The 17,468-nt window shown below is 37.1% G+C and overlaps 1 protein-coding gene across 1 annotated transcript; it reads right to left on the reverse strand.

Annotated features, from left to right (window-relative positions):
* Positions 1-158: 158 nt before the first annotated feature.
* LOC108040028 (ras-related protein Rab-26) lies at positions 159-8,642 on the reverse strand. Its single transcript, XM_017117257.2, has 6 exons — positions 7,959-8,642; positions 5,805-5,915; positions 2,898-3,006; positions 2,169-2,279; positions 1,952-2,096; positions 159-1,268 (listed from the first exon to the last, which is right to left on the reverse strand). The coding sequence occupies exons 1-6, from the start codon at positions 8,604-8,606 to the stop codon at positions 1,151-1,153; spliced, it is 1,242 nt and encodes a 413-aa protein (XP_016972746.1). The 5' UTR covers positions 8,607-8,642; the 3' UTR covers positions 159-1,150.
* Positions 8,643-17,468: the final 8,826 nt, after the last annotated feature.

The raw sequence follows: 17,468 nt of genomic DNA on the forward strand, positions 1-17,468 counted from the left end.
CAAATTTTAAAAATTGTAATGGATATTTTTATACAGAATTTTATTAGAAATAAAAATGGATGCCCCAAACATATAAATTTATTTCCCCCTTATTTTAAAACCATCCCCAATAATAATCGAAACCAACACCAATTGCTTCCCAAAATAAACACAAAAGCTTGTTTTTCTTTTTTTAAACCACATTCAATGTAAATATGTATTTGCTGTTTATGGTATAGACTTGACGTCTGCTTGAATATAACGCTGTTTAGTAGCTAGTTTACATCCATGCCGTGATATATGCATGCGTCGGATTCTTTTGCTGTAGTAGCTCAGTATAGTAATAGGTTCAACTGCCTTTGATTATTCGCAACCTTCGCCTTGGCGCTCTTTTCAAAATATGTTCGAATGGGTTGGTTTGGGCTTACATAGATTAAACGTAGGTGTATTAATTAACTTAGTTGCGTAGGATATTCATTAGTGGGGCTTGTAAATAATTTCCAGGGGCCTCAAGTGGGCCTAAAACTTAACGATAGGCCATAACACTTAACAATTAGGAGTAAAACAATAAAAGTAATAGTAGGTAAATTGAGTGATTGTTTCTCATTAATTGGATTTGGTACTTCTCGAGATTTCCTCTGGGTTTCGGTAGGTATATATGAATTTTCTCGATCCTCCGCGAAGTCCAACGGCGTGCTGGATAAATCTCAATGTTGCATGATTTTGCTGCGTTTCTTCTGCTTTCTCCCGATAAAGTAATTTATGCAGTTGTATATGGATATTTGTATATATATATATATTGTTCAATATTTATGCATTTGGCCTATTTACGCCTCAATGCCAGTGGCCTGCCCTAAAAAAATTATGCTTATCGCGTCCCGTTCCGCCCCGAAATTCCCATTTACATACAAAACATACCGAATACTCTACCTCCTCGCTAGGGTCTTACAAAATTGGTGCCATCTTATGTCTTTGTGTGAATTTGTTTTTCGAGTGTGTCTCATTAAATGCAGAAGTTCGACTCTGCCTTACGTGCTCCATCATACATTTCCCATCCGTATTCTGTATCCTTCTGAGTGCCCCACTTCCCTTTGATCTGACTGCCGGTTTATTGTTGTCTTTGTGCGCGGGATCGGGAGGATATGGCTTTTATTGTTCGCGAGCTGGCCAATTACATGTTCCTGCATTGGGCACCGCAAACCGAGCGCGCCTTTGTATTATCACGCACAAAATCATGCACATTGAACTTTCCATCATCGCCGTGCTCGTAACCGCGACTCTTCAGTTGCCTGTCAAGGAAAGATTGTGAAGAGAAATTGGAAAAGGTAAGAAACAGGACCTTAACATTTTCCAAGAAGCCAACAGTGATGTGAAATATCTGCTACCTGATATCTATTCGGATCAAGCACACGCTTAAAACTACTTTAACAGAACTGGGGTACTGATAATATTAAATATTAAAGATTGTTTTTTAAGTTAGTATTTTTAATAATAATAATTTTAAATTCTCTAAAAACTAGCAGGCTCTTTAAATTTGGGACCATTTTCTGTACATTTTAATGAGTGTGTGGAACTACGGCTAAATCCACGCCCAAAAAAACAACATAAGAAATTAAAGAAAAAGGTATTTGCAAAGAAAACAAAAAAGTTTAATGCCAGTATTACTTGGCAAAATTATAATCTAGTCAAACCGATTCTTTCCTTGCTAAAATGAGAACAAGACTCGATTTTCATCCCTATGTTTATAAAATAAAAAATGTCAGCTAAATAAATTAATTTTATATTCTTCTAAACAATCAGAAAATAAATTATCTTTACATTTAATGTATGTAATGTATTTTGCATAAGTTGAATAAATAATCAGAAATATTTCGAAATCAGATATATATTTTGAAGCTAATAACTCGATTTTTTCCATCAATGTTGGCAGAAATTCGACTAATCAAGGATGCAGTTGAAAAGGATGACATACCTGGCCACCGCTGTGAAGGACAGTTCTACATTGAGTCCCGTTTTGGCCGAGGTCTCCATGAAGGGGACGTTGTGCTCCCGCCCCAGGCGTTCCCCATCCTCCCGCTTCACTTGCCGCTCACTGCCGCTGCAGTCAGCCTTGTTTCCTGCGAAACGGATTCGATTGAAACTCGAAAGTTAATTAAGCGTAATCAAAGCCTTTTAACCGGATCTCTCACCTATTAAAACGATGACCACGTCCTCCTGCGCGTATTCCCGGATCTCGCCCAGCCAGGCGCGTATGTTGTCGTAGGTGGTCTTGTTGGTCACGTCGTACAGCAGCAGCAGAGCTTCGGTTTCAAAATTTAATTAGGATCAAGGGACAGGCAGTCGGGGTGAGAGATGTAGCGTGCACCCGAATAAAATAATCAAACATAATTTGAAAAGTTTTAAAAGTTTTGCTCTTTGATAAATACGTTTGGCCTTTAATAATAATTTTTACTAGAAAGTCGACCTTGAATAACAGCTAAAATATCACTTTTTGCTGCTAGCTTTCATTATGGAGCATTATAAATGGAATTTTGTTTTTACCTGCAGCAAAAACACTTTCAAGAGTATTATGCACAATGTTGCATATGAAAACGGTTTTTTTGTTTCCCAGAATTTGAATAAAACAATTGACCAAGAAAAAAATTCATTGAAAGGAATAATTTTTGAATCTTTAAATAAAACATTGGCATTAGGGAGTATTACTTTAAGATTTTAAACGCAATAAATTGCTGCCTTTCTATAAAATTAAAGAGTTACAATTATTTATTGATATATAAAATGTATAAATTTCATATTAAACTATTAATAAAAATTACATTTTTAAATCTTAATAATCTACACCTCATAAAATGAAAATTTTGTATTGTTTTTACTGCTTACCTAAAATAAAAAATTTTAAAAACTGAAATTAAGCTCACCGTGGGCGTCGCGGTAGTAAGCGTGGGTTACGCTACGGAATCGCTCCTGTCCGGCTGTGTCCCATATTTGCAACTTGACGCGGGTGCCATCGACGACGACCACTTTGTTCTGTCGATATTATTGTACAAGTAATTGGTGGAAATTGAATTTATTATTTTTAAAATTCCAAACACGCATGTGGGCCGTGGAAATGCAATTGTTATGTAAAATGTAATTAATTCACGAAACGCTCATGCACAAAAGCCGTGCCACCGAATTACACACAGAGGAGGAGAAAAATAGTTGCATGGTAAGGGGAATTACGTTGCGTATGCTTAATGCATATCACTTATACGCAGCGTGGGCTGTCCTTTACCGTGCACCCCAAAATCACATGCAGACATGTAGAAGGCAAAAAAGAGAGAGAGAGGGGCAGGGGGAATATTCATAAGTACGGGCAGGCGGCCATTTTCATGATGAAAGCCTTGGGTCGAAGGATCCGGCATAATGATGAGCCGTCTCCTTTTTTCCCTCCATTTCCTTTTTCCCGGATAATGAGCAGCAGACGTTGCAAGTTCGTCCAGCCATTGGCATTACGATGGCCCCATGTCGTTTCCCCCACTAACTACTCAGACAGTCAGTCAATACCATAAAAGTGTACGAGAGGAATACACACAAAATAACATAGAAAAACAGAACATACAGCAAAAGGTACAAGTACGGGTATATGATTTTAATGTGTTTGTGTGGCATATTGCCTTGATTTGATTTCAAGTTCGGGGAAAGAAACACGACTAAAAAGATAAACCAGAATTTCTGGATCAGCAAACACCGGTCTAATGCACTGCCACAAATTACTGGGGGTAACACACTTGTATGGAAAACATGCGTTTTACATCAATTAAACCTTTTTTTTTATTATTTCATGAAATGACTTTCCTCAAAATACAAGTAAGAGACGCCGACTTAGACAGGAAATCAATCTATTTTCTTCAATTCATTATTTAATGTTGAATAATTCCTTTTACATCGAGTGAGTTATTGATATGAATAAATAAGTAGGTATATTGTATATCATATAACAATCAAATAAAAAAACTTTTCTTACATCTAGAAAGTTTAAACAATTAATTATCCATAAATTGCCAGTCACTCATATACAGTATTTGTTTACTTAATACTTTGGCCAAGAATCAGCCAAGTTGAAAAATCAACATGAACGACTCCCCAGCGAATTAAATTTCAGGTCATTCCCCAATGCCCCCAATGTAAGCGGTGAGGTGGGTGATGTTTAAGAGGGAGGTGCATCCCCGAGGCCAAAGTTAGACAATGCCAGAGTCGACATATTTAATATAAAAAACATGGCAACAATTTAAAGTCAAGGAAACGCCAAACGAATGGGGCACTTGTAAAATTTCCCGGGACAGAGACAGATAGTCATAGAAGGAAAAAGACAGACATGGGGGGAGTGACAGAGAGAGAGGTAACGCGGGTAGTTTAATAAATTTATGAGCCATGAACCACAGAGGAAAAGAGGATATATGCTAGGATATAGACAGGGGCAAAGGAAGTGCCTCCGGCCAGGACAACTAAGCCCCTAAATGTTGAACCGCACAATAATAAGCACAATAAAGGCAACAACACCAAGTTAAACACGGCAACAACAACCGTAGAAGGAGAGTAAACAGCACACACAGATACACATACCAAGGCACGGGCAAGAACATCAACAAGTCCTTTTCAAGTTCACATGCTTTTTAATAAATAGTCCCCCAAGGATCTTTATCTCTATCAACAAATTGGGTGGTTGGGTGGACTTGCGTTGGGTTTGAACAAGAACTAAACATAAAGAGGACAACCGCAGGCAACTACGAAATCATGAAAACCACAACCCATAGACGGGTCGGGGTAAAAGAGACAGGAACACACGGAGAGAAAGTGACAGAGACAGACAGAAAGAAGGAGAGGGAAAGATTGAGCAGTGGAGTTAAGAGGCCAGTAGGTGAAAATCGCATTCAGAACCTTGACAACAGTTGACAGGACACGCAGAGTGGAAAAAAGGAGGAGACAATGAGGGAGGGCAGTACACAGAGAGAATTATCTATAGAATACTTAAGCCACTTAATATTTTTAGCTAAAAAAGGTATATGATAAAAAAACATATATTTTCGTATTTTATTAAAAAAAATCCTTTCATTTACATTTATTTAAAATCATTTAACAAGTGGCTTAAAATTATAAGCTACACTGTTTCTTGGCTTTGATAAATTACTTAACTAAACAATTTATTTTATCCTTTCAAACTGTTTACATGAGTTCAAATTACTAAAGATATTTGACATTTAACAGTTAATTTTTTTATGAATTCTAACTCAATAGAATATTGTTGATTCTGAAAAAAGGTTAACAAAATTAGAATTTAAAAAAAAATAACTAAACATGTGCATTGAATTAAATTCATGATATGATGTTACTTTAATATTTGAGTTTAAATCATGTAAAAATAGATTTAAAGGTTGTTACTATTTTCTTAACTTTATAATTAATATTTAGACTTTTATGCTCAGAAATGCTTAGAAACAAGTTTTAGTACTGAAATATGTTAATACGTTTATAAAACCTCGGTTCCTTTTTCTTCTGTGTACCCAATGACGGGCAGTTCAAATAGATAGATAAATGATGTAGATTTAGTAGACAGACAGAATCACAGATGAGAGTAAACTATGAGAGACGGAGAAAACATTTATGCGGAAAGTACGACAATGATACGAAAAATATCCACAACATCAACAATAACAATAACAACAACAAGGATAATGACAGTGACAACAATATAGTATAGAAGGCAACTGAACACACAGAATGGAACATTTGAACGGAATATACTGGTAGAAGAACAGAACAAACGGCGGGAATAAAGCGCTTACCCTAAAATCAATGCCGACCGTGCTGAGGAAATAGCTCGGCACATAGCGACCATCGCGGAAACGGATCAAAAGTGAGGTCTTGCCCACTCCCGAATCGCCCAGCATTATGACCTATTGTGGAGCAGCGGGAAAAGCCAAGAAAAGCCATGTGATACGTAAGTGGGGTAATTTGTTATGTACATTTTTTGGGGGTCGGAGGCATTGTCTTGGTTTAATTTTTCGGCACATTAATTTATGCCAGGCCCTAATGTTTTCAGCTAAATATTTAATGAGCTGCTTATGAATTTTACATGCCAGTCGGGAGTTGCTGAAAGCTCTCGTTTTCAGGCTATAGCAATTGCCGTGAATTTCCCCCTTATACCCTCTACATTTAAAATCCTTTTAAAAGGTCCTACTTCTGCTGCTGCTGTTGACTCTGCTGGGATACCCAAAGTTAGCTCGGTTATGCAAACATTGCAATTGCTGATTTCCCTGGAAATATCGTGTTTGCCATCTGCTAACTAGGCGAAAGTGCTACATGAAAAAACATTGCGCAAACATTTTTTATTTACAGAGAACAAATCCTCTAAAAAGAAGTATTCAACTAATGATAGTACTTCAAATAAATATTTTTAAAATTGATTTAGTTCTACCACTTGTCTGATTTTTATTAAATTCCTGCTTTTACAAAAATGTAAATTCAAATGGTCTTTATTTTTCAACTATTAAATTCACTTGGAATGACGTTCATAATTCTATGGTACTTAGCTTGATTGACTTAAATTGATTATAAACTTGTATCTTCTTCATATACTGGTTTTCAAATTATAATAAAACAAAAGAGTTCCTGGTTATAAACAAATAACATCTGTTTCATACTATGAAGATTAATTTGGACACTGTTTATGTCTTTTAAAGTTGCTTTAATAAAAAAATAATTTTTTTTTCTGTGCATAAAGTCTTTATACCTGGTCTATGCATGGCCGAAATTAAAATGGAAATTGCTTTAATAATTGCTTTCATTGGAGCCAACTTTAAATGCCTTAAAGCTGCCTCGGGGGATTTATGCAAATGCTTTCTCGCATTTCCTCAACATTTAACGAGTGCGACAAAAAATGAAATTTTTATTCAGCTCCTGTTTTATACGTTTTTTATTTTCTCAACTTGGCTTGGCAGCTGGCTGACAGGAAGTAGCCGCCAGGAGTCCTGTCATTATTCCCCAGAATTATTCTAATCAACAGCAGCTGCAGCAGCGACCGAATGTCACAAAAACTTTGCTCTCCAACTTTCCATTCGCTGTGTCTACCCATTTAATTTCCTTTGTCACTCTGCACTTTATTGAATTTTATGACTTTATTTTCGGCTGCTTATGTAAATCACATTGTAAATCAGCCCAAAAGCCGATCAGGGGCGCAACGAATAAAAGCCGACTCGTAAAAGTCGCAGGCAGTCAAACAAAAAGGTATAATATATAAATCAAATTGCGGCCTCAGGAACAAGTTGCTGGGTGGAAATCACTCGACTCCCAGACTCTTCAAGTTGCAAATAAATATACTCATAAGAAAATGTATTTTCTTCGGAACGCCTTTGTTGTCGCCTTTTTGGGAATGCAAATTGGCAGTTGACGAGTTGAATCGAGAAAAGGTTTTCTCTTCACGTCACCTTTCTTTAGTCTAAATGCATTGATTGAGTGTTATTCTTTATTCTGTTCAGAGCTCAAGGCCAATGCCAATAAGAATCAGGTATTATATTATAGCTGGCAAACTAGCGATGCTGATATCATTGAAAGTAAATTGATTCATAACACATCAATATTACTACCCTTACTTACTCTCAAAAAACATAGCTATTTCTATTTTATAAATTTAAAGATGAACTTGTTGTAAAGTTAAAAGTCTCTAATTATATTTAGTTTATTAATATGATAGCGATATTTTCTAGAAAATGGAAAGAAATTCATTATTTGTTTATCTTTTTATATCCCTAACTTTTGAAAATATATTTTGTATCCCTTCTAAGAAAAGAAGCCCTGCTAACTTTTTGAAAACCTTTTAATACTTTTCAGTCGGAAGCTCAGAAAACTACTGCTAACTGCTATTTAATAAACGAATTAATTTAATAAATTGTCGTTTTGACTAGTTATTAAGGCCTTCCCCGGAATCCAGTCTTATTCACCTTGCCCATGATGTCGAAGTCGTCCTCCTCCTCCGGCGCATTGTTGGATGATGAAATCATGCGGATGAGTGCTCGTCCGGCGTTCTTGCAGAGCGTGGCGCTGGCTCCCTCGTTTCCCGGCCCCGGAGCAGGTGGAGCAGGCGCAACAGATGGCCTGGCCACTGTGGTTTCACCACCACCAGATCCTGCGCCTCCTCCTCCTCCTCCGGAATCCAGGAGTGGCTGTTGCTCCGCTCCAGCGGCCAATCGCACGCTATTTAAACGGGCCATGAAACCATTGCCAGATGGCAGATGATGCGATGTCTGTGGTGGCTGATCCCGGAATATGGATGCCGAGGTCATGTATTCCGGCAGCAGGGGCTGCTGGGAGATGGACTGCTGGCGCTGGTGGACAATCACACTGGGTCGCCGCTTCGGATAGCCATCGTCGTCGGAATCGTCCGAGGCAATGCCGTTGATCTTGTCCAGCGTCTTGGGCGGCAATTGGCCCGGTGTAATGTGCTGCCAGGTGGGCTTCACCAAGGACTCGCGACGAGTGGGCGAGCCACTGGCCAATGGCGATGGACTGGCCACCGAAATGGAGGGCTTGCGATTACCCAACGGACTGGCGATGGAATCGCTACGATATCTGGTCTGCTGACGACGCATCTTTGAAACCTCTTCACTTCCTGCTGATTGGCCTGATTCTATATTTAACACACGCACATAAATCAATAATCTCGGCTCAGATGTCGGTTGTATCTTCATTATTGATGGGCAAAATCAACCCCCAAGGCGGAAGTTCCCCAAATAAAGTTTCGTTGGGTCTCAGATACATATATACCCGCACACACTCATAATTACACACAGCCATTGCCGACAAAGTCATCAAAACTCATTAAAAAGCATAAACAAGATGGCAACTTTCATTATCCCCACAGTTGTGATGCCGCTTTAATAAATATATATATATGTTCAGTAAAAGTAATGGAAAATACGGGAATTTTTGCACATAAAACAATGAACGACCAGGTGCAAATTGAATGAAATTTCGTCGCTTTTTCTTTTAAGCGAAATGAAATGAAAACCGAAACCCACAAATGCTTCAGGGCCACAAAACAACAACTGGCGTTGACAACAGGGTGAAAGTGGGTGGTGAAAGTGGGAGGGGGCGGAGGGGGGAGGTGGTTGAACAGCGGGTGTGTTGTTGTGGGCGGCTGCGGTTACTGTCGCTAAATCAACAGTTGGCAAGCAAACCGCAAGGCCGCCGAAAGCGAAAGCAAAATCATCGGACCGAAGCTGTGGCTAACTAAATTTTTGGCTAATTATGCATTGGCTCGTCCTGCAGGAGAAAGTTGGCCATGGAGAGGGGGGCTGGGGAAAGGGGGGAAAGGGGGTGGTGGGAGGCAAAGGTTCGTATGGCTACAATCCTGTGATTAACTCGCGCTCATTAGCAACCACAAAATGCCCTGGCGGCTGTTTAACTAAGTGATTACAAATCGCTTGTACGTATCTTTGGCAATTTTCTTAGCATACTTCTTGGGGCCAGAAAAAGTTCAGCTGAAAAGGTGTTTCATTTTCATTACTATCACTCAATTTACTGTTTAATCGTTACGGTTTTTCAAGTTATAGCTGAATCAAAAACAATATGGCTCGATATTTTCCCTATGCAATTTAAATGTAAGGACATCTTTAAAAGTCAATTGAGTATTTAAAATTTGAATTTAAATATATAGATTAAATGAATAGATTTTAAATAATTCTGGAATTTAATAAAAATTACAATCAAATTTAACTTATAGAACAGATAATAAATTTCTTAGAAAAAGTTATTTACTTTATGTAGACGTGTAAAAACAATAAAATATTTGAAACAATGTTAACTTATGAATGTTTATTTACTCATTTATAAAACAATTAGCCTTAAAACAGATATAAATTTTAAATTTAAAACAGATACTAATTTTAAATTTAAAACAACTCTTTTAAATTCAAACCAATAATTAAATCAATAAGTAAACTAAACTCTTTAAATTAAATTTAAATCGATAAAAAGCAGTGAATAGATTTTAAACTCAGCCAACATCCCAATTCTAGGCTATTTCATGTACCAAAAGTTGACAAGCTCTAATTTACTTTGACGTTTTTGGGTCTTGCCGGCAGCAAGGCGAAATTCCGCCGAACTTTAATTTAATTTGCAGCCCAACAAATTGCCAAATGCCAATACATATATCAATATGGTTGTTCGGATTTCAAGCTCCAGACAAAACCCTTTTGACGTGGGTGGTTTACGGGTGGATTCGGGGTGAACTATTGAAACTGAGGGCCCGCAGATCCGTGCCAATTTTCCCATCCATTCTACACGGCTGTCTGCAACCTGTCGGTTCGCCTTTATTTCTTTCTCCTCGTCAAAGGTGCCTTAAAGCGTTCTTTTTATGGCGTCCTTCGGCGTGGGTGCTTAAATGCAGGTCAACGGCAGAGGACACGTGCGAATTGTTAACTACTTTCTGAAGGCGGTTAAAACGGGAGCAAAGTGCTCGGGATGAAATGGCAATGAAATCGGATAACCCTTAAGCCTGGAACAAGTTGTTCAAGCTAAGAAGTGTTTATACATATACTTTGGAGCCTTTAATCAAGAAAAAGCTGTTAAAAGAATTCATTTGTTCGAATTACCATTAAAATATTTCAAAGATGGGGCTTATAAATTTCTAAAGAATTCTATATGCTATATTATTTATATAGCTTTAAGAAAAGTTTGCCAAGTTTTGTTCGAATTTTAAATAATTCGAGATGAAAGCATATATCAAGAAAAAAAATTCTTAAACAAACCATTAAGTAAAATGTTATTATTATACCCGTTACTCGTAGAGTAAAAGGGTATATTGTATTCGTGCAAAAGTATGTAACAGCTAGAACGAAGCGTTTCCGACCCTATAAAGTATATATATTCTTGATCAGGGTCACTAGCCGAGTCGATATAGCCATGTCCGTCTGTCCGTCTGTCCGTCTGTCTGTCCGTCTGTCTGTCTGTCTGTCTGTCTGTCTGTCTGTCTGTCCGTATGAACGCTGAGATCTCGGAAACTATAAAAGCTACAAGATTGGCATTTTGCATGCAGATTCTAGGAGTTCCTACGCAGCGCAAGTTTGTTTCAAAAAGGTGCCACGCCCCCTTTAACGCCCACAATCGCTTATATACGATTTTAAAATTTAAATATTTCGGAAAAGTAAAAATGCAGTTTTATTGTGTTTATCAATACCTATCGAAATGTAGAAGAAATTTTTCAAATCGGACCATTCGTTAAAAAGTTATGCGTGATCAAAGTTTCTATCTCCATCTCCCTCGCACTCCCTTTACCTGAGTAACGGGTATCTGATAGTCGGGGCACCCGACTATAGCGTTCTCTCTTGTTAAAATTATAATTAACTAAATTCCGAAGGAAATGTCAGTAATTGAAAGACAATACTCAGTCTACCTAACATTTATAATTTCAGGACACAAGTCTTGTTGAAAAAAACATGTTAAATAAAACGAAAAGAACTTGGAAATCGGATAGCCCTTGAGCTTGTCGAGGACAAATTGTTCAGGCCGACAAAAGTATAATTTGACCAATTACGGTTCAATTCTTGGCAACGCACTCAAAGGGAGACCTTTAATTTGCCCAAATTCAATGTAACTCCATACAATAATATATATGGCCTGTGGACAATTCGTTTTCCTTTATGCAAATATGGCAAATGATATTCACAAAGTTTACCCTTTTTTCCGGCCTGGGGGTCAATGAGGTGTCAATCCATGAAACAACCTTTCGAGCAACCATCGAGCAATTTGCTTTAATCAACTTAAAACGCAATGCCTAATAACAAAAGTTTTTAATTGGGTTGTCGCTGTTTTCTGCCCAGCTGATGCTTTTCCTTTTCCTCTTTTATCCTACACGGAAAATAATATAAATAATTTCAAACAACAATTTAAGGCTTATTTATCCATCAGGATTGAAGTTTTTAATAGTGACTCATGTTGTAATTTATTCAAATAGATTATTTTTAAGTTTTTTTAAAGAATAAAATAATAAGAGTATGTATAACAAAATGAAAAAATCAGAATCCTCATTATTAAATTAATAAGAATTAAATTAATTTGAGAGATATTTTCATTATTCAATGACATTTTTCTCTGTGTATGCTTTCGCTGCTGGTGACAACAACAAAAAGCGGACAGACAAAAAAAAGGAAAAGAGAAATTTCCTTTCTCTGAGTACACGAAATTTGTTCAAAGTTAAAAGTTAAGCAGAATTTTTCAGTTCCTTTCATAAATTGGGTGAGCAGGAAGGGAGTGCAGGGTAAGTGGGCGGGGAATCCCCATTTGCAGCGTTCCTTGTGTATAATTATACAAAGCGAAAGGAGAAAGTGGGCTGGCAGGAGGAGGAAAGTGAAAGGCAGTCTCGACCAGCCAGTGTGACGGTTCATTGCACAGCCACCGGAACGCCCACGCAGGACACAATGCTCATGTAAGCGAACAAGTCCGTCCTGCCCACGCACCCATACAAACCCGACTACGAAGCCAAATAGGACACACACGGATGCTAAGGACACACTGACTTTCATTCAATTCTGCGTTCAATCACGCAGCTTTAACGGCAGCAACAAGGAGCAGACAGAAACGCCAGACAATAGTTTCCTGATTGCATGAACAGATTTAAGGAAATGACGAGCCAGATGGATGAACTGCCGCCCACGCAGAAGGATATACAGTTGGTCTCAGAATAATAGTCATTTCTTGGGATTACTTTAAAGCAACAATTGTGGGAAATTTTAACCAAGTACATGTTGGATTATAATTTGGCATTTATTTTTAAAAAATTATAGTTTCAATTAATTTGGAGCTCGATGCCATTATAATAATCAACAATAAAATAAAATAACACTTAACCATAAAAAAGAAATTTAACATTTTTTCTGCTTAGTCAGTAAAATTTATAAGAAATTAATTTTTAATGGGATATCAGCGGAAACAACAATTAAGTTACATTTTGGTGACCCTGACTTACTAATATGCTTTATTGCTTATAATATTTACATCAAAAAACAGAATTTAAGGTAATTTACTTCTCAACATTTTATATTTAATTCTTTATTAATTTTGGACTTTTAAATTTTTTTAAATTTAAATTATAAATGGACTCTATTTGAAAGAAACTGTACAAATAGTTTTAATTTACGTTTCAGAGTTTAAATGCTCCTGCTAGCACACAGCTATTTTTCTGGTCATTTATGTAGAGAAGCCCACTCAAAACGGGTGGAGATTTTGAAGGGAAACTTCAATTTGAGGATAGAGCCAATTGACAGGACAAAAGGCAAAATGCTTTCGCGCAAAGCGATTTCATAAAACTTTCAAGGCAGCCACACAACAATTTACTGGCTGTGCATCTTGTGGAAGACACGCTGACGGGTGTCCTGGAGGCGGGGTTCTTTTGGAAGGAGGACATGCCCCCCAGGAGATTTGTGCTAGTAATCGGCTTAAATGGCGATTCAAGTGACTTCCACCCCGAGGGGGTGCCCCTGGAAATTTCGAAACGACAAGAAACAGGACACCTGTGGCAGTGAAAAAAAAGTTTGTGGGGTTTCGGAACCCCATTCTTACTTCCAGCTTTGAAGTTTTTGAAAATCGCAGGGTGAGGCCAAAACATTTTTAATTGCGAAAATCGATGGCTCGTTTATCTCTCTCTAAAAATCCTTGGAAACCACAAGCTTCTTAAAAAAAATACTTAAATTCCAACGAAATGTGAAATAATAAACGCTTTGCGGTAAAGAGAAAATTTCATGGCAAAATCGAGGGGAGATACTAACCATGGCCTTCAGCAGTTTGCATTCATGCGCAACTATCGGCTCTCGCATAATTAATGCGCATTTGAAAGAAACTCAAGTTCAAGTAAACAACAATAGACTCTGGCCAAGACGCTACAGACATCAGCAGCAAGGATATATAGGCTTATATTCAATTGCATTGTTAACAATTCCAATTAAATACTGAGAAATAGGACCTGGTCAATTCAGTCGAATATCCATTTTTCACTTTATCAAAGTTTAACAAATTATCATTGAACTTTTCCGGCCAATTAGTAAATGTTTCCGTAGAAAAAAGTAATAATAAATGCGAATTTATTTCAGCATTCATAAATTTCATATTTAATGCTTGACATTCATTATAAGCTTCCAACATTATTACATTTTAAATTGGTTGAATTTAGAAGTAGATCAAAAATGTTGACAGGTAATTTAATTTTACAAAACTATTGTTTTAAAATTTATAAACAACGTTAGATTGCTAAACTAGTTAAACAAATGAAAGTATTTTTAATTAAATTAAATAGTTTTAAGCAAATTAAAAACGAAAAGAAATGAATTGAATTTAAAAGCTTATCCAAATGGTATCCTACTTTTGTATAATCATTTTTTTAATATTTAAACACAAAAAGTGTAATTTTTAAGAATTTATTTGTACAACATTAAATTCAACACAAACTTCCCAAAAAAAAACTCTTATTTTTATCCCAACTCCCACGTCATTTTCTATGCTGTTTCAGTGCTAGCTTCAAACAGATTATCCAATTTTAGGGTAACCGAAATTCCCAAATCCTCTAAACGCCACAAAAAACCAACAAATGTAGTTCGAAACATTTTCCGCTGCTCTTGAATTATTAAATGCCAAACGGGAGCCAGTCTGCCATAATTGTTTTCATTTATTTTTAAACTCGCGCAGGACCTTGTCAATTTACCCAGACACCACAAAACCAACACACACACACGCAGGATGGGTAGAGGAAATTGAAGCGCCAAAAATAGCAAATAAAGAGGACTGCATTTTGAATGCAAGTGCTTACAAAATGTTTAAATATGTCTACAAAATTTGTTAAATGTTTAATAGGCGCACCAGAATAGTCAAACACAAAACAGCACTTCACTTTACTTGGCTCGGAGTTTCGCGACGATTTTATATTTTGGGCTGGAGCAGCTTGAACAGTTTTCCACCTGGCTGGGAAATTCGGAAAAGCCACAAGGGATGCGCGTCCGTTGCTTATCGAGGCGTCAGTGTTCAGACCCACAGCTAGACTGACTGGCGGACTCAGGATAACTCGCATCACTCCCATATCACTCGCAGCCGCCGAGTCCTTCGGCTTCGCTTCGCTTTCAATTGAGTTCGAGTTGCAGCTCGTGTGGCTTCGGTTTTTTTGGCTTTGGCTTTGGCTTTGAAACAGCAGCAGCAGCCCTGGCCTAGAAACGTGGAAGGTTGCGCGGCAGGGTGGGGTTCGGGGCCTCACGACTCAGGTGCCTGTTTGTTAGGGTTCACCGACTTGTTGCCTAAATATTCCCCGATTTCCATCCCAAATTTCATGTCAATATCATGCCTGGCTTAAAAGATACACACTGTTTTCGATAAAGAAAAATTAAAGGCCTTACCAGTAAAGGATGGCAAAAAAAAAACAATAATTAAAATATAAATGTTTCATTAAATCAAGAAATTTAAAATCGCTATATATTTATGATATATGTACTTCCATTAATTGGTAAATCGTTTAAAAACTTTTTTGTTTTGTTAAATGTTTTGTAAGAAAATAATAATTATTTTGAAATATTGAATATAATGTATACAAAAGAAAGAGCTTAAAAAAGTCGATTTTAATTTAAAAATTAAATTACTATGTAAGCATACATAGAACTTTAAATACTTTTTTAAATTGGTAAAAAAAAAAAGTGCAAAAAAAAGTACTAGTATAAAATTTTGGATGAAGCTTAAACCTCGATCAAATTATTATTGAAAGACTAACTTCATTTATTTTAATTTTGATCCTTGACCCACCCTTGCATAAATGGTTGTGCTTCGGAGTTGAGCACGCGCCAAGTTTTGCAATGAGGGAAATGGGGGAAAAGCGGGCTAGCAGGAGCAGGAGCTGCAGCATCCAAGGCAACTGAAAACCGTTGCACTTGAACTTCACTGGCGGCCATTGCGGTGGCTGTCTTCCTGTGTCTCTGTGCGTGCCACAGTGTGCGAGAAAGTGTGGTGAGTGAAAGTGAAAGGCAGCAACAGGTCGCGTGTTTGTGTGAGTGAAAGCTGCACACACTGTCATTTCCAGCCAGCCATCAGTGTCAACAACGTGTAAAAGGTCGAACGCTGCGATTTATATTTATCCTAAGGGAAAAAAATCAATTTGGGGGATTTCAACATGCCCGCCAAAAATAGAAAATCTCCGGCGATTACCCCAACAATATGTTGCCTATTTAGCGGGGTACAAGCTGCACGGCAAAAAAGATTTTAAAAAGTTCACTACTGTTGATATGGTATTTATCTTTAAGATTTTTTAAATCTATTTTAAGGACTGGGTACTTATAATTATAGCACATATTATTACAAATAAAACTAGTGGGCGGATTTGATAGCCAATTGAAGTAAGACGAATCCCTATCGAAACATACATATGTTGAAGCTGATATTAGTGTTAAAAAAAAACCTAAGGTGCGAAAAGTTTAAATATTTAATCAAGAACCTTAAAATGAATATTAGCTCATAATAATGTTGTCTTTCCATTTTTGTAAAGATATTTTTATTTCCTAAGATTTTTAGTTGAAAAGCAAAATACATTTGCAAATATTGCTGAAAGCAAAATCAATTGCAAATCCACCAATTTAATGGAATTGAATTACTTCGTTTTTTCTCAGTGTCAAAGCGAAGACTTTAGTTACCAATAGGTACTGGCCAGCTGTTCCCCAATTACACACACAGCAAGCTAATGCACACAGACATACTCGTACTACATAAGCGAACCCATTCGAATGTGCGTCAATACATGGGCGGTCACAGGGGTCGGCTAGGGGGGCGGGGTCAGGCGGGGCGGGCTACTGTGCGGGTTTCATGCAGCAGGCAGCGCTACGGATTCGCCCACAATCGCAAGTCTAAGGCTACGCGGTTTTCGGAATCTGAGTATCTCCCACGAACTTCTGTAACTCGAACCACCATCTGTCATCATATGAAAATTTATTACTTTCTATATTTAACTTTCATGCTGGGAGCTCGGTCAAATTTTTTTGGAGCTTTTTGCCTTTCAAAGACATTTATATTAATTATTAAAATTAATTAAAATTTTTTTTATAAATTCTTTTATTATTGAGTCTAAGAAAAAAGAAAGTCTGATAAGAACTACACGAAATATTTAACATTGTTCTTAATTTTCTCATTAAAACTATTAGTTTAAAAATTATAATTTTAATTTTATTTAATTATAGTATAAACTGTTAAAAAAAATGTATAATTTGTCTTGAAATGCACGTTTTTTTTGCCATGTTATGAAATTATATGAAATTTTTAGATTGTTTCGAGTTACAGAAGAGTAGTCTTGGGGGTATTTCGACTTACTGATGTTGTACTGTTTCAAAAACTCACCGTCAAAGCGATGCCTACTGTGGCGGAGAAGGAACCCAGCCGGAACTCGCCGGTGTTGTATTTGACCAGAAAGGAGGTCTTGCCCACTCCCGAGTCGC

This window comes from Drosophila rhopaloa, unplaced genomic scaffold, assembly GCF_018152115.1.
Source record: "Drosophila rhopaloa isolate 14029-0021.01 unplaced genomic scaffold, ASM1815211v1 contig_150, whole genome shotgun sequence".
Lineage (NCBI taxonomy): Eukaryota > Metazoa > Arthropoda > Insecta > Diptera > Drosophilidae > Drosophila > Drosophila rhopaloa.